The sequence below is a fragment of the Rhinopithecus roxellana genome, chromosome 14, assembly GCF_007565055.1.
Source record: "Rhinopithecus roxellana isolate Shanxi Qingling chromosome 14, ASM756505v1, whole genome shotgun sequence".
In the NCBI taxonomy this organism is placed as follows: Eukaryota; Metazoa; Chordata; class Mammalia; order Primates; family Cercopithecidae; genus Rhinopithecus; species Rhinopithecus roxellana.
Window position 1 is genome coordinate 69,627,661 of NC_044562.1, and position 20,976 is coordinate 69,648,636.

General features: G+C 40.2%; 1 protein-coding gene across 4 annotated transcripts in view; it reads right to left on the reverse strand.

Annotated features, from left to right (window-relative positions):
- Positions 1–483: 483 nt before the first annotated feature.
- OSBPL6 (oxysterol binding protein like 6) overlaps positions 484–20,976 on the reverse strand; it is a 201,845-nt gene continuing 181,352 nt past the window's right edge. For all 4 annotated transcript variants that reach the window (XM_010382503.2, XM_010382491.2, XM_030917077.1 and 1 more), the window contains 10 exons: positions 14,527–14,614; positions 13,773–14,026; positions 12,871–13,008; positions 11,508–11,571; positions 9,626–9,704; positions 7,579–7,723; positions 5,515–5,659; positions 4,199–4,325; positions 2,213–2,335; positions 484–1,196 (listed from right to left, as the gene is read on the reverse strand). In XM_010382503.2, the coding sequence (XP_010380805.2) occupies positions 1,088–1,196; positions 2,213–2,335; positions 4,199–4,325; positions 5,515–5,659; positions 7,579–7,723; positions 9,626–9,704; positions 11,508–11,571; positions 12,871–13,008; positions 13,773–14,026; positions 14,527–14,614 (1,272 nt within the window). In that variant the 3' untranslated portion in view covers positions 484–1,087. The remainder of the gene's footprint in view (positions 1,197–2,212; positions 2,336–4,198; positions 4,326–5,514; positions 5,660–7,578; positions 7,724–9,625; positions 9,705–11,507; positions 11,572–12,870; positions 13,009–13,772; positions 14,027–14,526; positions 14,615–20,976) is intronic.

Sequence of the window (20,976 nt, forward strand, 5' to 3'; positions counted from 1 at the left end):
TAAGCTACTAGCATTCTTGCTTCTGTTCTCAGTGGAATTCGACCAGTGCCAGTGGAGTGGGCATGGGATTCAGACATGGATTACATGGTGCTTCACTCAAAAACAGTTACATTTATAGTACTACTAAGCCCACACAGGAATTCCATATGCTTTTTGTTTTTAAGGTTTTAACACTTATGAACAAATGTCCAAATCAAAGACAGATTTTTCCAAATAATAGGGCACACTGTGAGGTTAGGTGGAAGAGGGATGGTTTATTTTCTGGACGCAGGACAGGAAATTAATGAGCAACGTAAATACAGAGATCTACTTCGCACACCTTTTCCTTCTTTCCCTTCAGACATACGATATGGTAACTGACTTATCAAAGTAAAGCACGTGTTGTTCACTTTTTAAAAACCCATTTAAGTTAGTCTTATAATTGTTCTGATTGAGAAAGTGAATCATGCCATGATTCAAAAAAGTCTGTTCTTCACATAAACCTATGAGCACACATTTAAAAAATGATTTATTGTACATCTTTGCATTTCTTAAGGCATGAACAATGGCATACAGATGGAACAGGTTCTGAGAAGCATCACATCTTTTTCAACAAGGCCAGCACAAGCCACATCAAACAAACACACTTGAAGCCTGCACTGACTGACTGCTTGTGGCCCAGGAGTCCTGCGATAGGGGATGGTGCTTCCAGACAGTGGAACAATCGTGTGGTTTCTATGTTGTTAACTTTCTCAATCAGCTTTAAGCACCAGTTACCATTTGTTTTTCTTTACAAACTCGTCAGACTTTGGATTTTATATTCTGCTCCTTTTATTCTGCTTTCCAAGGATGGTGTGGATTTTTTTTTTTTTTTTTTTTTTTTTTTTTTTTTTTTAAGGAATATGGTTGCAGCAAAACAGAAAGGATCCGAAAGTGGTTAGGGGCTTTGTCTAATGCACTTCTGAAAGTCCATTATAAAGATGAATAGAAAAGCAAATGGTAGGTTTTCAGTGGACCCAGAAACCACACATAGCTATAAGAAACATAATTGTGCATAGTTATTTATTCATTCAGAATGTGATATGTTGGCTAGCTCTACATTCCCAGTCTACCAAAGAACAGGGCTGTCTACTTTGCTAAACCCAGGGTCCTTTCGAAGCTCCCAGTAGGTGTCGTTAGAAACCCAGGCTTCTCTTTGATTGGCATCAATAACTTTTCTGTGAAAATATAAACATCAACATTAGTCACAAATCACATCAAGGTAACCTTATAACTGGACCCTCTCCTGTAGATTAGACATGGACATACAAGCAGTGTTTTGTAAGCCAGTTAGTGTCTTATCTGCTCACTACTGATGATGTGACTATTTTTGACCAGAAGTGAAGTCATTTTTGTTGTTAAATGTGTGAAATGGAAGTAGGTAGGGCCAGGGGGAGAGGAACTGAGGGCAGGAACAAATTACCTCCTGGCAGGGGTAGAAAGTAAATAGCCCCCAACAAAGCATATACAAATACTGTAACTAATAGCTTCAGGCCCTGGACCCACAAGAATGATTTCTCCTTCACTAAAAGTATGCAATATCAGAAGCTCTAAGAGCCCCTGCCAGGCCCATGTCCAAGGAGCACACTTTAGACATCTGAAGGGCAAGGCTGCATTTCTACCCGAGGGCAGTCATGAGAGGACAAGTCTAAAGGAAATAAGGTTACCCTGAACTTTTTGTCCTGGCTCTGGAGGGCAACAGATGGATTTGGAAACCTCAGATTAATCTGTGTGATGTATATATAATCCTGCAAATAATCCTGTAATAATCACCTACTATCATACTACAGCGAGACCAAATCTAAACACACACAAGCTTTGTGTGATAGAAATAAAATGAAATCCTAATAAAGCCACGATGATTTTGTGGGCAGTGGGGTCTGGTTCAGTCTCTGGCTAAGGGAGTAGGAATCAGTTTCCACCATTCTCAAGAGTGCGACTGGAGGACAAAGAGCCTTCTGGGTGGGAAGCTCACTCTTTTCTGCTGCTCATGAGAAAAGATGAGCTATAGAAAAAATTTCTTTTTATAGTTACTAACTTCTCATAAGTTCAAAATCGATTCAATATTTTCACTGCCAAGAGCAAAGATACCAAAATCCATTTACCCATTTTATTTTCATTTAACTGGAGTTTCTCATTGACTGTGGCAACCATTTGCAAAACATGAACTTGCTATGGGAGCTAACCGACTTACTTAAAAAATTTTGGTATATGTTCAAGATTGTTTTCTTCCATATATCGTCTCCGAGATCTCTGGAGTTCCTCTACTCTTTGCTTCTCTGATGCTGCAGCTTCTAAATTTCCTTCTTCCAAAAATCTAAGCAGAAAGCAGTTGATATTTTAACACATTATCCTCTTTTCTGGGGGAAAAAAACCTCATTTGCACAAAATTGTTTTCTAATTGTTATGAACATAAATTACTGCACAGTAACACTCTGGCGATGTCTCCTCACCTTTGCCCCAGGCCACACTTCCTCTGTCCATCAATTTACATGCTTTTCTTTCTTTCTTTCTTTTTTTTTTTTTGAGACGGAGTCTTGCTCTGTCGCCAGACTGGAGTGCAGTGGTGTGATCTCAGCTCACTACAACCTCTGCCTCCCGGGATTTACATATTTTCTATGTACATGAACTGAATTATTATAATCAGCAATATCAGTGAAAAGTGGGTGGTTTGGCCTTGAAGACTTTTTTATGCTGTCTAGGGTTCTATAACTTGAGATTTTCAGGACGACTGCAGAGTCCAGGGGGAGAAGAGCATGAAGTCACAGCCATGTTCCTTTTCTATATTATCAGAAAGCTTTTGCTAAAAGGCCATAGAATGGAGGATGGTAACTGGCTATTCTCCATCTATTTTGAGAACAGGCAGAGAAGGAAGGAGCTTTCCTGTTTTACTGGAGAGTGTAAAACTGATGAGATAAGAAAAGGTAATGGGGAAAATTATAAAAGGCCACAGAATGGGAAATGAATAGTAAATGAAATTCAGAAAAGGAATACTGAAATAGAATTGAGGAGGAAAAAGCAGACTGAATGGTGACTTACAAATGCTTACATTTCAAAATGAAAGCAAAGAACAGGAATATAATATGGTATACATTGTACAGGAAGTTTATTAATAAATTTGAATGTCAAATAGTGAGACAGCATGTTCTAGAGAGAGAGGGGAAAATATAAGAGAATTAAATAGTAGAACATTCAAAACTGAGAGCATTTTGGCAGATGGCAGATAAAGCCACAAATACATGGAAAACAGAAAATTGATCTTGAGTGGAATTTGTATGGCATATAGAATTTTTGGGAAAAGTAAAATGAATTCCATAGGAATGAACATCATGAGTTCAGAACTATATAAGAATAAAAAACTAAGAATCAGAAGGTATTAAAGGTACTGTATTTTGAGCATATCTCATACTCTGTGGGATCAAAACCACATTGGGCAAACTGCAGACTTGCACTCAAAGCATTTCTGGGTGCCCCTGTAACTTACCCTATTATTCTTCAGTTTAAAAGATACTCCACGTTACAGAGTTATAGAAGTAAAAAGGTCAAAAACACTAGGTGAGGATTGATTATATATTTAAGAAAGAGTTCACAAATTTGCAGACCTTTGGTAAATTTCAGGAGGAGGGAGAAACTTTCTGTTAAAAAAGCATCTCTGTTATCTTACCTTCTGTGGGGAACTATGTGCTGAGATAATCTGTTATGATCATTCTATGAATACTGCTTTTCCTAGCATAGAAAACTCAAATATTGAATAAGGGAATGAAGAAAGGATTGAATACAAATACATGATGGTAGTAAAAATAAGTCACAATGACCTCTAAAGCCCCATGCCATAATAATCTTCTTTTTTTTTTTTTTTTTTTGCCAGGGTCTCTCTGTTGCCCTGGCTGCAGTACAATGGTACAGTCATGGCTCATTGTGGCCTCAATATCCCAGGCTCAAGCGATCCTCCCACCTCAGACTCCCTAGTAGCTGGGACTTTAGGCATGCACCACCACACGCAGCTAATTTTTAATTTTTTTTTTTTTAAATATAGGGTCTCACTATATTGCCCAGGCTGGTCTTGAATTCCTGATGTCAAGTGATCTTCCCTCCTCAGCCTTCTAAAGTGCTGGGATTATAGGTGTGAGCCACTGCACCCAGCCATAGTCTGCACGTTAAATACCACTGCCATCCTCACCTTTGATCAGGCCGGAACCGGGCGTCTGTTGGTGGAAGCAGATCTTTTAGTACTGGATCTAACTCATTGAGCTCAATAGCAAACCTTGTGAAGCCATAGTACAGCTCATAGTTGGTTGGCATGGAACCTGGAAAGAGGCCAATGAACCACTGTGAGAGGGAAAGGTTTATGGAATGGAAGAAGCTGACTTACCCCAGTGCTTAACACCCCACACTAACACCAAATTTGTAGTCATAAACACAAGATTATACATTTTTTCAAGTGAATTAAATTGGTGACACTCCTAGGTAGGAAACTTTGTGTTGATGATCAGAATTGACAGATTCGTATATTTAATACAATCCTGCCTTTCAAACAAAACTGCACATATAGTAGTCTTCATTAGCTAAACTACTCCATATTTCTTTTGAATATTCAATTGGTTAACTAAATATTACGGCAATTAACTCCGAACATTAAGAGTTCACCAGAAACACTTGTTTGCTTCCTTTTAGAAAAGAAAAACATGAAGATCTAAATTAATATTTTTTTGCCACTTTTTAACCGAACTTGAAGGCAGGATCTTTGTGTGTCTTGCTCATTGATGTATCCCAAGCTCCTGGAATAGCCTGACACACAGCCAGCACTCAATAAACAGTTGAGGAATGAATAAACTAGCCACTCTACTAGCAGGAAATTTAAATACTCATTGATGACTCTTAGGAAACTAACAACTAATTTTAGTTAGGGATTAACTAACAAAATTCCAGTGACAATAACTGTCATGTGGATACTTGTTCCATTTATACTTGATATTCAGTTATATGCTAATGTGTTATCAGAACTCTTTTGATGTCTTTTATTAAATGTCAACATACTGCCACCTCTTGAGGCTCAAGTGAAAAGATCGCTTATTCTGGTGAGTTATTGAATTTGTGGATTATAAATGTTTGTAGTCTTTGTTTTACTAAAGCAGAGAATAAATAACATGAGTAAGGATTTAAGTTTGTATACTTCAATTATCTAAAGTCCTTAATAAATATACCTAGCTTTTCAAATGTAGGCGTTACACTTTGAGCAATTTTTCATGAAGCCCAATCTCTGACTGAATGTCAGAGATTTGGCCTACATTTTTTATTATGAAATATCAAATATTGGGGCTTATGTATCACTTATATGTTAAGTATGAATGTAACTATAATTGCCATAAGCATCTGCATTTTTAATCTCACTCTTAAAGGAGACATAATATGAGTTGCATAGAATGACCAGATATTCCCTTCCCGTCTGTTGTCCATGGCACCCTCCTGTTGGCAGGACACTCAGGCCACTCTCACCTGGTCTCCAAATGCACTTTGCAGAGGGGGCCACACCACAGTAGAGTCCTTCATGCCACTTTCCAAACAGCCGGTGCACCACCTTCCCCTCCTGATCTATCACCACCCCCTGTATTTCATTCATGTTAGAATTCCAATAATTCACCTGGAAAAACCAAACACCAATTGTGACATTTGATGGCTTTAATAACACAATTCCCTATATTTTCCATATAGAAAAATTTCTTAGCCTTGAAGTCCCTTATTCAAACCATTTTCAGAAATACAGAAATCTCAAAATGTTTTATACGGAGGGCTGGCTTTCTAAGAGTTACCTTAACTTTCAAGAAAGGGATGGTCTCTATTCCATGCATAACATGGTAGCATATCACAGAGAAGGCTCAGTTTCTATCCCAAGAACCTAATATTAATTTCTAGGCTAGCAATTTTTTTTCCTCTTGTTTTGAATTTTCCTCTTGCTCATGGATTTTAATAAATTTCAATTGGCCATGTGGCAGAAATTGTTTGTGAAATAATTTTCATAGTATCTATAAATGGCCAAATTTTATCAGGAGGATCCTCATGTGGCCCTTCCAGCCATACTCCTTCCCAAGGGATAAGAAGTCTATGGCAGTTTGCCTACTTGGACCCCATGATCCCCCTTCCAGATCAGGCTCCAAGTATACAGGACCCTAGAATTCCTTGTCCAAGTAGCTCCAAGCTTATTCTACAGCTGGCAAGGATTTCCTTTTCCTTGGATTCATGCACCCAAGGGCAGACCACCCACCAGCATGTGCACACTTCGGTCTGAGGGGTGGCCAAGGGTGGCTGTTTGTGGGAGTGTGAACAGAGCTTAGATGTGTGGGCTGGACTGCCTATATATGTGTGTATGAGGCCCCTTGCAGTGAAAACAGAGCCAGAGGTGGGAAGAAAGCAGGGAAGGCCGTGGGCCAGGACTGGCTGTCCTACATTGCCAGCGTTACAGCACAGCGTTCTGAAGGGTCCAACCTGGCCTCACAGGCTTTGTTATAAAAAGTGTATTTGTCAAGGCAAAGAAATAGAGCATATTCTATTTGATAGCTTACAGGCTTGATTTACATATTTTAGTTAATTATACAGGCTCTGCAAGTGTTAGAGACGGGACTGCACTGCAGCTTCTCATAGCCTACAAAGCCAAATGTACATATTTACATCACCGAGCCACAGCACATAGGGATCTTGGCTCTTCAGTTCTAGGTACTTTATGAGTCTCTAAGAAAAAAGGTAGTGAACAACATTTTGGGCTAAAATAAAGGTATTCAATTGAAATAAACATAACCTTCCAATATGGCTTAAAAGGATTTAACTGAGAAAAGAAAATATTAGAGTCTTAAGACTCCATTATGTTACCTGTCTACCATATTAGAATGGAATCATGAATTGAACAGGTAAGGTAGCTGAGTGGGGTTTCTGTACTATGTTGAATTCAGTAGCACATCCAAACAAACATGGCAGTGATACTGAATGTTCCACTTCAGACCAGAGAAACTGAGGGAAAATGGTGCTTTTTGGGCATTTCTATCCCAAAATATTTTCTTGTTAACGAGGCTGTTTCTTGTTGAACTTATTTGAATTATAACAGTGGCAGGGTTAGATAAGCATGTAGTGACTGGTGGTGATCATCTACATGACTACATCAAGTGTCTGCAGAAAATGACATTATAATGAGTTCCCGAAAATCAGATCACTTGAACACATAATCAAGCAGGAAAAGAAACAGAAATATAAACTAGGAGATTTACAGTCAAGAAGTGTTTTCTGGAATTTTATTTAGTGAACAACTGACTGGCTACTTCAAAAGAAAATTCTTTAAAAAGAAATGTGTTTTTTTCTGTTTTAGATGGTGCCTTTTTTGACCTCCATATGTTCAGAAACTTGCATGCCTTGAAAAACTCTATCAGTTGGTTCTGCTCTCTTATCTAAAACGTCCGTAAGGACCAATGATACAGGACAAATTCACTGCTGCTATTTAAGGTGATTATTCTATTTCTTCTTTAAGAAGCGTTTTACACTTATTTTCCTTTACTATTGTATGATAGTATTTACCTTGACAAATGTGAGTTTGCAAATGCAAACACTGCTTTTAGTATTTCTGATGGTTACTTCTCCATAATGTTCTATCCATCTTCTTCCACTGAGGATGTTGTGTATACAAGTGGTGACTTTATTCCACACATAGTAATCTCCGTACCTAGTGAAGAATGTAACATTGATGAAAAACAACGAAGGTCACAAATACATATAACTGTTTCTACTAATGAGGATATTCTTTGGCCAAAGCTTTCTTTTCCCTGATTTTCTTCTCATTTTTGTCTTGAAATTCTCTCTGTGGTCATAAGTATTTACGATGTGGTTAATTCACTTAAGGAACATTTAAATACTTTCTATGGGCCAGGTGCTAAAGCTACAAAGTGGAACGGGAACAGAGCCTGTTTCCTGCTTTTCTGGGGAAAAAAGTATGGGAGGGTAGATGGATATGCAAAACAAATACTTAAAATGTGCACATCATCGGAACACAGAAGGAAGAGTTTTTAGTCCTTCAATCTGCCTGGAACGTGGGATGAGTGTCAAGGAAGACACCTTAGAAGAGGCTGGGTTTGGTGTAAGCACGGATGGCTGGTAGGAGCGCGCCATGGGCTGGGGAAGATAGGAGGGCACTACGGGCTGGGGAAAGCATCCACAAAACCACAAAGGTCAGAAGAGCACAAGGCATCCAGGCCTGTGAATGCTGTGCTCCAAGTGAATGCGGGTGGCAGGACACAAGGAAGGAAAGGTGTGATGAGGCAGAGCCGGGAAGGCCTGCACGGACCTACCAAGGAGTCTGGATTTACCCTGCAGGCAATGGGCCACTGCAGGATTCCAGGTAGGATGTAGGCTCCACAGAGTGTGCATTGAAGAAAGATCACTCTGGGAACACTGTTTCGTACTCCAGGTTTAAGACCTCAGATGTGAATAATTATTCGGAAAAAGACTGAGGAGCACAAAGATGGCACAAATCTAATACAAATTCTGGGAAGCAAGGTTACAGAATTTCTGCTAGGGAATGAAATAATAATAGTTTCAAATCACATTTAGGTTTGTACATTACATTTATTTTCAAATGAAATGTCACATCAACATAAAAAAGATGCTTCTAAGTTTCTGCAAAGTTTATGAATTGGTATGATGCAGACACCATATATACCTAGGAAAACTCTCTTCCTTATTTCTTTTCTTTTTTTTTTTTTTGAGATGGAGCCTTGCTCTGTCGCCCAGGCTAGAGTGCAGTGGCACAATCTTGGCTCACTGCAACCTCCGCCTCCCAGGTTCAAACAATTCTCCTGCCTCAGCCTCCCGAGTAGCTGGGATTACAGGCACATGCCACCACACCCATCTAATTTTTTGTATATTTAGTAGAGATGGGGTTTCACTATGTTAGCCAGGACGGTCTTGATCTCCTGACCTCGTGATCCGCCCACTCAACCTCCCAAAGTGCTGGGATTACACGCGTGAGCCACCGTGCCCGGCCTACATGTTCAAACATTCAAAGTTTATTTTGTGGTCCTAGGAATATCTCCTTCTCTTCACCTTCTTCCATATCCAATTCATCTGGAAATTCTGTCATTCAAATAGATAAAACCGAAGAAACAATCGAGCCCTTGGCCTCAATAAAAATTCCAATTAATTTCAAAATATTTAGAGGTAGTATCCTCTAGAACACACCCATAAAAGAATTTCGTCACTCTTCTTTGATAAAATACTCCCTGGATCTAAGATGAACTCAAAAGTGAAACCGAATTGTATAGCAAAGAATGGCTGAACAGGAGAACCTTTTATATAAAATCAAACTAGCATGATGACTGGGTCACGGGAGGTACCTGGTGGTATTGACTGAAGAATGGAGGATGTGAAGAAATAAACAGGAAGCTTTGCTACATATGCTTAAGTTCTCATTTGTTTTTGTGGGAGTCTATTCTCAAAACTTTGGCAAAGGTAACAGAAGCCTTGGGTATATACAGAGAAATAAACCCTTACCATCTTCTAGAGTTTAAAATACCCATTTATGATTTAGAAAAGCAGATAAGAGGCCAAAAGGGAGGTGTGAGTCACTTACTTTGGAAGCGTGACATTCAGTGTTCCAACAGGCAGGATTTCCATCGACTTCCCCCAGAACTTGTTTTTCCATCTGATATCTAAATGACATAGGCAGAGGACAAGAAATACATACCCCATATCTAATCACTTCTTCTGTAAAAATTAACTTTTGTATTACACTTTACGAAAAAGCTTTGGAATGACAACTGATTCTATATTGTTGATTTAGTATGATGAGGGCCTGAAAATGGCCCAAGGTGAAAATATTAACTGTGAACCAAAAAACAAACAAACAAAACCCACTATCTATATTTCTCTGTAATATATGCTCTTTATTTGTTTTCAACTAACAGAGCTGGAAGAAGCCTGGAACAGTGTGTGTGGTGTATGTGTGGGTGTATATTCACATTATACATACAAACATAGACTCTACTGTGCTTTAATGTCCAGACAGCAATAAATGTTATTAGTTTTAACTAAGTGGTAAAAATAGTTAACAAATATATCAAGCATAAGGTGTATACTAAAAATAATTGCAGTTTAGCAATACAATTAATTTATATATACATTTCCTTCCATATCGAAGACATATAATTTGGAATTACAGTTAAAAAAATCTCTAAATACAGATAAAATAAAATTTACAAAATAAGATTTATGAGAGAGTGGGATTAACTTAAGGAATGTGTTTATACTGGTTGTTTATAATGTGTTTATACTGGCCCAGCACTTTACCTCACACGATGGCTTTATGTTTTACATGTGGAAACTTAGATTTATTTGTGCATTTGTGATAACCACCTGGTTCCGTTTTGATGAACTAAGGGAACTTCGTGCCATCTCCACAAAATGCCTGATTCTTGGTGATGACCAAGAAATGATCAAATATTTATATTTATTGCAAAAATAAATAAAAATATTTTATTATTTATTCATAATATCAATAAATATTAATTCATATTATTATATTATTATATGGATATATTAAATTGTCATATATTATTAATAAATATTTATTAATAATATTAATATTAATAAATCAAACTTAAATAATAAATTTAAATTTTAAATAAAATTAAAATTAATATTTATTAATAACATATCTTATTATTTTAAAATAAAAAAATAAAAAATAAATAAAATCATAAAATAAAATATTTATTTTTGCAATAAATCATAAAAATAAATTTATGATTTATTTTTGCAATAAAGTACAGTTATAGTGTTCTATCATTTTTATGTGTTTTCAGGTTATGAAAATGCTCATGAGAAAAGTCATTCTGTGAGTAATGAAGCACCCTTCCAAACATGAAGGAATTATTTACACTTAATGTTCACATTTACGTAAATATTCTTTTCTTTGTAAAGGAGTTTAGAAACTTTTTTGTATTAGGCAAGCTTGTAACATTCTGACTTAACTAATGAGTAGAGACTTCAATCCAAACTCTTAAGCCCCAGTGAGTTAAAGGCCAGGAATTGCTGTACTGTTTGCATATCTATTTCGATTATGACCATTGATGTGTCATAGAGCCTTCCTTCAGAATTAAAATGTCTTTGCACACCCCCAAGAACCAAGAAGGCAGCAGATGGAACCTCCATGTTACAGATGCAGACAATGAGGCACATGAGATAAGGTCGTGGCTCTGCACCGGCACAGTCCGCATGGAGCTCTGCTATTCCATATGGCATTGCTTCCAAGACAAGCAGTCTCATCTCCTAGCTGAAACCGTTTCATGTTGAAACCAGGAATTTCGATTTCTCAAAATGAGCTCTGCACCAATTACCAACATTCGCTGAGTTCCAAAGGTAGAAATCTAAACTGAATACAATGGCCCTTTGGAAGCCAGACATTTTTTCATAGGCTCATACATTTGATTTTCAATAATAATTGAAATACAAACCTTGCCAAAACACAAAATTCTTAGATTCACAGTGACAGGCAGAAATGGGTGGATGATGGCTAACCTGGTAATTAAAAACAAAAAAGAAGGCAATATCAGTGTTAAAACTTCCACATGATCATCCATTTCTCTTACCGAATTATTCTCAAAATGCATAAGTAAATCTGTAAGTCTTCGTGCTTTAAAAAACACTGAGAACTTATACAATTTAGAGGGGGATATGATGCCCGTAAGTGAAGTGAGTTTCCTTCCTTCCTTCCTTCCTTCCTTCCTTCCTTCCTTCCTTCCTTCCTTCCTTCCTTCCTTCCTTCCTTGCTTCCTTTCTTTTATTATACTTTAAATTCTGGGTTACATGTGCAGAACGTGCAGTTTTGTTACATAGGTATACACGTGCCACAGTGGTTTGCTACACCCATCAACTCGTCACCTACATTAGGTATTTCTCCTAATGCTGTCCCTCCCCTTGCTTGCCACCCCCTGACAGGCCCCACTGTGTCATGTTCCCCTCCCTGTGTCCATGGGTTCTCATTGTTCAACTCCCACTTATGAGTGAGAACATGCGGTGTTTAGTTTTCTGTTCTTATGTTAGTTTTCTTAACGTGTGAAAAGAAAATAAATCTCAGGACCACCTGCTTCCCATGTTATTCCTAAAAAAGATTTTTTTTTCTTTTTTTTTGAAAAAAGGCTACCTCTCTCTCTCACAATTTGCCCAAAGGAAATTCTTTGTGGGCCTCAAGATCTTTACCCTAAAACAGTTCTGTTGAATTTCACCCTGGCAATGTACATTGATAGCTTATCTTCACAGGTACGGGACAAAAGACTGACAGAACTCAGTCATCCTTCTGCTCACCTGAGACAAATGCATATCTGATTACTTCCTCTGCCCTACTGTCTATGTAAAAATGCAGATTCACTGAGCCAGACTGAGGCATAAGTGACTCTCTCTCTACCACCCTCTCACATGTAAATTGTGTATTCAGTGAAAGGCTGATCAGAGACCCAAAAGAATGCAACCTTTCTTATCTACCTATGACCTGGAAGTCTCCATTTCCAAGTTGTCCCACCTTTCTGGACAGAATCAATGTACATCTTACATATATTGATTGATGTTGCATATCTCCCTAAAATGTTTAAACCCAATCTGTGTCCAGAACATCTTGGACGCATTTCATCGGGACCCCTGAGGCTGCGTCACAGGTGTGTCCGTAACCTTGGCAAAATAAACTTTCTAAATTGATTGAGACCTGTCTCAGATACTTTGGATTCACAACTGGTGTCATAACCCATCCCAACAGATTGTTATCAAAAGGCTGCTTTCACCACCAAACTGCCCTCTTACCTGTATGAGTCCAGGGGCGCTTACCTGTTCTGAGAAAAAGCGGAATCCCTTGTCTTCTCTAATGCATTCATAGGTCTCCCCAAGGACTGGGTTGAATGGCTTACTTCCTGCTCTGAAATAGGTGGAGCAGTATCCTGAAACTGCAAATGCAGCAACGAGAACCTGTTAAAACATTGAAGAAAAGGAAATAATATAGGAGAGATGATTGCTAGGTCTGTTTGTTCCTTTTCCCTCTAGATTTTACACACCCCATGTGGATGGGTGTTGATTTGATGACAGTTGCATTTTCTATTGTCTGCACAGAATTTTTACCAACTTGTGGGGAAAAAAATAAGTAAAATTAGGTAAAACCACTTGCATGGAAACCAGCAGGCCACTGAGGTGAAGCATTCTTCACCCTTCCATCCAACGTCATGAGTATCACAGAGTTCAAAGGTTCTGGAACCCAGTTTATCGGTTCTGCCACGGGCATGATCTTAGCCTCATGCGCACGAGGATTGTGGTTGTGGGTGCTTTTCAGAGGGGACAGTATGTTTCCCGCAGCCATATGGGGTAAAGGGTGAAGTATAAACAGAAGTTATTTTCTCAGACCTAAGTTCCTGAACAGATGGGTTATCTTGACATTCAGGAAAAACTGATAAAGTGAGGCAAGGTGTGCCTGCAACCTCTAAGGAGTATAAGACCTTTACACCTTAACTTTAGAAACACTCTAGACCAAGGATAAGGCACAAAAAGTGTGTCTTCCTGTGTTGGTATCTGGGAGGTTTTGGCCTTGCCTGATTTATGCAAACAGGTCAATTCCTCTTTTACTATGCAGTGAGAATATTATGCAAATGCCAAATATATCATCATAATGAATTCTGGTTTAGCCCAGGTCTAGGATTGGCAAATCCTTGAGGGGCGCTGCTCTGTTAGTTATTTATTACCATGCGCTCATATGGATCATCAGTTTCCGAAGCCTTGTCCAGGAGCTCGCTGTATTCCATTTCCTCGCAGAGGTGCTGCAGGGTGTTGAGTGGCTCGTTTAGCTCCACAGGCATGGAGACTTTAGACAGGTCTTTACCAATGTTGTTCCTCAAGATATTCCACAGGTTAATGTTACTGGTGTCAGGACAAGGAGCTGGCAGGCATGTTCGACGCCCATTTCGGAAGGCCCCTCCTGTAAGCTCCCCATTTAGAACTGGAAGAGGGAGAGTCACAGTGAACAACACTTTGCTGTTCTGATTTCACAAAATCAAGAAGGGAAGTAACTTTCAAATAAATCTGACTTTGAGACATTTCAAGAGTCTTCATTATATCCTTTCAAAAGTAAATGGAATTCTTTCAATGCAAGGTTACTAATAAATGCAGAAAACAACAGTGTATAGTTTTATAAATAAGGCATTAAATATACTCAAATATCATTCAAGACAGGCTAAGTTTTAAAAAATTAAATATATTTAATAAGAGGGACTCAAGCTGTTGGTGTGAGAAAGAGGAAAAACCCTTTCTCTTAACCATTTACCTAACAGATTTTTCAACCATTTACCTCAAGAGATTATACAAAATAGAATGTATTGAACAATCAGCTGCCAAAAGAACAATTAGTACGGGGGGGCGGGGGGATGCCTGTTCATTAAGTCTTCAGTGTTGCAATTTGGCATGTAGATAGAACAACCTGGAAGCTCAAATGATGCATACTTTGCCGAGAAATATTGTCTGCAACACTGGTGTTGTCTTCAGATATATTATCACTCACATCACTGATGTAAGACTCATCATCTGAAGCCTAAGGGAGGGAAGAACATACAAAGATCAGAATTCTTGTTCAGTCTTGCAAGCTCAGATAATCAAGTGATTAAAAATAACAAAATATTGTTCCAGTGAGAAGCAGAGGTCCTAGAGGAAAAGTATTTGGCATATGTGCAATGAACACTTGAGGGTCTTCATGAACTAGAATATAGGATCACTAAAAAGGAGCCTGGTCTTTAGCTCCTTGTCTTAGTAGGGGCAGGAGGGCAGAGGAGACCAGTAAAGAACCAGAAATATTTTAGCATAATACACTAAGAATGTTTCAGGTTGGTGCGAGACTACTTGCAGTTTTTGCCATTACTTTCTTTTGCACCAACCTAATACCTAAGAGAAGGCCCTATGACTCTACCTTGGAGGACTCAGGAGAGGCTGCCCAGGGGGCAATATTTAAACTGGGTGTTAGAGAATGAATAGGAGTTGCCCAGTTGTTAGAAGGGACAGAAGCACACGAAGAAGGGAGATTGTGCAAAGGTAAGGCCCATGAGAGCAACATTTATCCCAGGAATGCAAAGGATGTTGAGAGTGGCTGTGGCAGAGGGTAGAGAAAACAAGAGGGCCCAACAGTGAAGGGCTTTTCATGCCAACAAAAAGGGTTCATATGCAATCCTAAGAGTTAGGAAAACCAACAAAAATGCATGGGATGTTGGAATCAGATTTGGTTTTCAGGAAGATATTTGGCAGCTTTCCCTAGGGAGGCCAGATACTAGGATGCTGCATAGATCCAGGTAAGAAATATAGTTTAGTCGGCTGGGTGTGGTGGCTCACGCCTGTAATCCCAGCTCTTTGGGAGGCCGAGGCAGGCAGATCACAAGGTGAGGAGATCGACACCATCCTGACTAACACAGTGAAACCCCATCTCTACTATAAATATAAAAAATTAGCCGGGTATGGTGGCGAGTGTCTGTAGTCCCAGCTTCTCAGGAAGCTGAGGCAGGAGAATGGTGTGAACCCAGGAGGCAGAGGTTGCAGTGAGCTGAGATCACACCATTGTACTCTAGCCTGGGTGACAGAGCAAGACTCTGTCTCAAAAAAAAGAAATACAGCTTAGATTCAGATGGCCTCTGTGACAATGGGGAGAGACGAATAGTGAAGCCACCCCCTACATGAGAAAAATGTGAAACTAAAATTTAGAAACACAAATTAGCAGAAAAATGAAATTAAGGAACAACGTACATACTAAAGGGACTTAGAAACAGAGCAGATCAGGAAAGAGAGGATAAGACAGAACCATCAGAGGAATGGGAAAACTAATGACTTTCCTGCAGGCAAGAAAGCTGCTGATACTTACTTCCTTCAAAATGGAAACAATGCTATATTTTTTTCTGAGTATAAAACATTCTTGTTGTAAAAAATTAGAAAATAGGTACAAGTAAACAGATGAGTGTGAAAATTACCTATCAGCCCATCACCTATAGGAAACCACGTAACATTTTGGTGAGTATTATCCTCCAGTTTCAAAATGCCTGTACAAACATATTGACACATTTATCTTTATATACTGAAAAAGGAGAACAGCTTACATATTGCTTTATAGCATTCTGAATAGGTTTTCATTATAGCAGCTATAGCTACTTTATTTGGAAAGGCAACATAATTCATTATATGATTATAACAAGGAATTTAACCAGAATGTAGGTGGTTTCTAACATTTTATTATTATAGACAATACCTGGATGAGGCCGGGCGCGGTGGCTCAAGCCTGTAATCCCAGCACTTTGGGAGGCCGAGACGGGCGGATCACGAGGTCAGGAGATCGAGACCATCCTGGCTAACCCGGTGAAACCCCATCTCTACTAAAAAATACAAAAAACCAGCCGGGTGATGAGGCGGGCGCCCGTAGTCCCAGCTACTCGGGAGGCTGAGACAAGAGAATGGCGTCAACCCGGGAGGCGGAGCTTGCAGTGAGCTGAGATCTGGCCACTGCACTCCAGCCTGGGCGGCAGAGCAAGACTCCGTCTCAAAAAAAAAAAAAAAAAAAAAAAAAAAAAAGAAAAGCCAACTTCTTATGCTTGGAAACAAAAAAAGTAAATCAAACTCCTCTGTGTGATTTCTCTGAAAAAAAATCTAATCATACTCAATTATGTTTGAGGAGACAAAGGTCTACCTAAACCAAATTCACATTGCAGGCATGTTTATTGTTTTTAAGAAAACACTCATGTTTATCCTACAAATAGCTATAAAGTCTATGCTTCTTCAATTTCCTTTCTTTCTTTTTCTTTCCCTTTCTTTCTGTGTCTTTCTCTCTTTCCTTCCTTCCTTCTTTCTTTCTCTTTCCCTCCCTCCTTTCTTTCCCTCCCTCCCTCTCTCTTCCTTTCTTCCTCTCTTCCTTTCTTTCCTTTTCTTTCTTTCTTTCTTTCTTTCTTTCTTTCTTTCTTTCTTTCTTTCTTTCTTTCTTTCTTTCTTTCTTTCTTTCTTTCTTTCTTTCTTTCTTTCTTTCTTTCTTTCTTTCTTTCTTTCTCTTTTCTCTCTCTCCCCCTCCTTTCTCTTTTTCCTCCCTCCCTCTTTCTTTCCTTCCTTCCCCTTCCTTTTTCCTTTCCTTTCTCTTCCTCCCTCCCTTTTCTTTTCTCTCTCTCTCTTTCTTTCTCTCTCTCCTTCTCTCCTTCCTTCCTTCCTCCTTCCTTCCTTCCTTCCTTCTTTTTTGATACAGGATCTCTTTCTGTCACAATGGAGTACAATGGTACAATCACAGCTCAACACAGCCTTTACCTCCTGGGCTCAAGGGATTCTCCCACCTCAGCCTCCTGAAGGAGCTGGGACCACAGGCATGCACCATAGCTATGTCCAGATAATTATTCGATTATTTTCTGTAGAGGTGAGGGCTCCCTGTATTGCCCAGGCTGGTCTCAAACTCCTGACTCAATCATCCCGCCTCCGCCTCCCAAAGTGTTGGGATTACAGGCATGAGCCACCATGCCTGGCCTTCCTCTTCAATTTCTAATCTCTCCCAAACTAATATATCATAGAAATGATCTGAAATAATTGGTGTAAAAGAATTCTACAATAATAGTGGGCCTTGAGTAAGATGTATACATGTCATATGTGTGTAGTAACTAAGGCTGGGCTCTCTTGCTGTGGTCCATTCACACCACCCTGTACAAAGAGCTAAGGCTCTACGCTATTAGAATAAAACAGTTTGTCCTCTGCCCCATGGTTAAGAAGTCCTGGAACCAAATATTTCTCTTTACAAACTTAGGGATTCAAAAGAGTTCAGAAAATATATATTTTTCCTAAATGTGACCAGGCATGTAGCATTGCAGAAACAAGTTTAAAAGCAAAGGCAAATAGATTATTGTGGAAGCAAGAAGAACATTTTTTAAAAGAGCAGAGGATTCATTCAGTAAAGTGCATTGGTAAATAACATATAAAGAGGATTTTTCCCTCAGCCATGGAAAATGTTAATGTAAGACAGCTAATGCCCAGATGTTTCTCAGAATAATCATTATAAGCATTTCTTCCTTTGCTCAGTTAGGAGATATTTATTGAGTACCTGCTCTGGGCTCACCAGAACTGTTTTAGTGCAGGAGACCCAGTGGTTAAATCTCTGCCTTCATGACATTTATGTTCTAGGGGGGCAGACACACAACAAATGAAATACAGGAAATACATATATATATATATATATATATATATATCTAAGATAGTGATAAGCATGAAGGAAAAAAAATGAGGAAAGAGGGACACAAAAGGTCAGAGGAGGCCAGGCGCAGTGGCTCACGCCTGTAATCCCAGCACTTTGGGAGGCCGAGGTAGGCAAATCACTTGAGGTCAGGTGTTTGAGACTAACCTGGCCAACATGGTGAAACCTCGTTTCTTTTTTTTTTTTTTTTTTTTTTTTTTTTTTTTTTTTTGAGACGGAGTCTCGCTCTGCCGCCCAGGCTGGAGTGCAGTGGCCGGATCTCAGCTCACTGCAAGCTCCGCCTCCCGGGTTTTATGCCATTCTCCTGCCTCAGCCTCCCGAGTAGCTGGGACTACAGGCGCCCGCCACCTCGCCCGGCTAGATTTTTGTATTTTTTTAGTAGAGACGGGGTTTCACCGTGTTCGCCAGGATGGTCTTGATCTCCTGACCTCGTGATCCGCCCGTCTCGGCCTCCCAAAGTGCTGGGATTACAGGCTTGAGCCACCGCGCCCGGCCGAAACCTCGTTTCTACTAAAAACGCAAAAATTAGCCAGGCGTGGTGGTGCACGCTTGTAATCCCAGCTACTTGGGAGGCTGAGGCAGGAGAATTGCTTAAACCCGGGAGGTGGAGGTTGCAGTGAGCCAAGATTGCACCACTGCACTCCAGCCTGGGTGACAGAATGAGAGATTGTCTCAAAAATAAACAGAGAAACCCCAAAAGGTCAGAAGAAAGGAGGAAACGGCAACTCTAAATTGTAGACAGGACAGCCAGCATAGGCTTCCCTGGAGGTGACCTTTGAGTAAGGGACTGAAGAGAGTGAAGGAACTGAAGTTGTGGATCTCTGGGGGAAGTGCTTGGGCCAGGGTAGATGGCAAGTGCAGAGGCCCAATTTCCTTTGGCAGCTGCAGTGCAGGATACACAGCTTGAGCCTAACCTGCAGCTGCTGCTAGGATTCCCACATGTATAGTCAACTCACCGGGTGGGTTGCCAAGACTATGAGTGTGAAGGCGCAAGGAGCCTTCTGAGGGGACCTCATCACAAGGTGATATAGTTTGGATGTGTGTCCCCATCCAAGTTTCACACTGAAATCTAATCTCCAGTGTTGGAGGTGGGGTCTGGTGGGAGGTGACTGGATCACGGGAATGGTTTTCTCTGGAATGGTTTAGCACCATCCCCTTTGGTACTGTCCTCCCAATCGTGAGTGAGTTCTTACGTGATCTGGTAGTATAAAAGTGTGTAGCAACTCCCACCTTGCTCTCTTGCTCCTGCTCTGGTCATGTGAGGGCTGGCTTCCCCTGGGCCTTCTACCATGGTTGTAAGTTTCCTGAAGCTTCCCCAGAAGCCAAGCAGATGCCAGCATCGTGCTTCCTGTACAGCCTGTGGAACTGTGAGCCAATTAAACCTCTTTTCTTTATAAATTATGCAGTCCAGGTATTTCCTTATGGCAATGTGAGAACTGCCTTATACATAAGGGAACTTAGAGACTTGGGCAAATGAGGTTGTCCCAGAAACCAAGCCTTAGCTGAAGGGGAAAAGCAACTCTGAGAACATCATAATGTCTGTCACTTGGGTTTATCTCCTGGCCTACCCCCTTTAAATACTTAAGGCCAAGTGTTGTGATAAAGGGAGAAGTTGCAAGTAAAAACAGTAATTTTATGAAAACCTGTGAGGTACAGGGCACAAGGAATGGAGGTACAGTTCAGTTCTTTCCAGTGTGAGTTGTAAGAGACAGTCACTCTCATTGCTACAGCAAGGGACACAAGGTATCTTTAGCAAATAGGCAACTCCAGAAATCATTCCTTTGGCTGTTGGAAGGCTCCAGAAGAGAGGTGGCATGAGGCTGGAGCTGAGAGCAGGCATCAGATTATAAGGGTCTTTGTTTTAATAGCTAAGGAGTTTAGAATGTTATCCTAAGGACACTGGGGAAGAGAGACATGATCAGACTTGCCTTTTAGGAAGACTGCTCAGGTTGCCCAGTGGAAAATGGATGGGAAGCAGCAAGACGGGAGACTGGAAAAGTTACGAGACTGATGGGTGATCTAGGTGGGGAGCAGATGGGAACTGAATTGGAGCAGTGGCAGTGAAGCTGCAGGAAGATGTACAGATCTGAGAGTATTTAGATGATGGAAGCTACAGAACCCGAGTGAATCAAGATGGGTGGTAGTAAAGGGAAAGAAGGAGTAAAGGAAAATCTTCAGGCATTTGGTGTGAACAGTTGGGTAGAGGGGCACTTAGATAGGCAATATGAGAGGAATGGGTAGGCTGGGGTTTCTCTCCTGGGGTAGTGGTGGGGCTTGTTGACGAAAGCTTCTGGGCCGTGCTGAATTAGAGGTTCTGTGAGTACCAGGTGTCAATGTCTAACAGGTAGCTGACTGACTCTCAGACAGTTCTGTCCTTGAGCTTTAGACTTAAATATTCAAATGCCTGACAGGTAACTCCACTGAGAAGTCTGATAAACTCATGATGCCTCACAGTGAATGTTTCATCTCCCTGTGACCCCGTCCTCCACCTTCTTATCCTGCTCTCTGCCACCACATTCACTCCCCCACCCCTCACCTGTCCCAGGGTGGCACCACCATCTTGCTTGGACTTGTGCAATAACCTGCTTCACATCCTCTTCATTTCTGTATACCCAGTGTCCAGGGCAAGCAGTACCTGGGGACCCAGCTAGGTGTGCCCCAGGGACTCGGAAATAGCTCTCAGAGAGGTAAGCTCAGGCAGA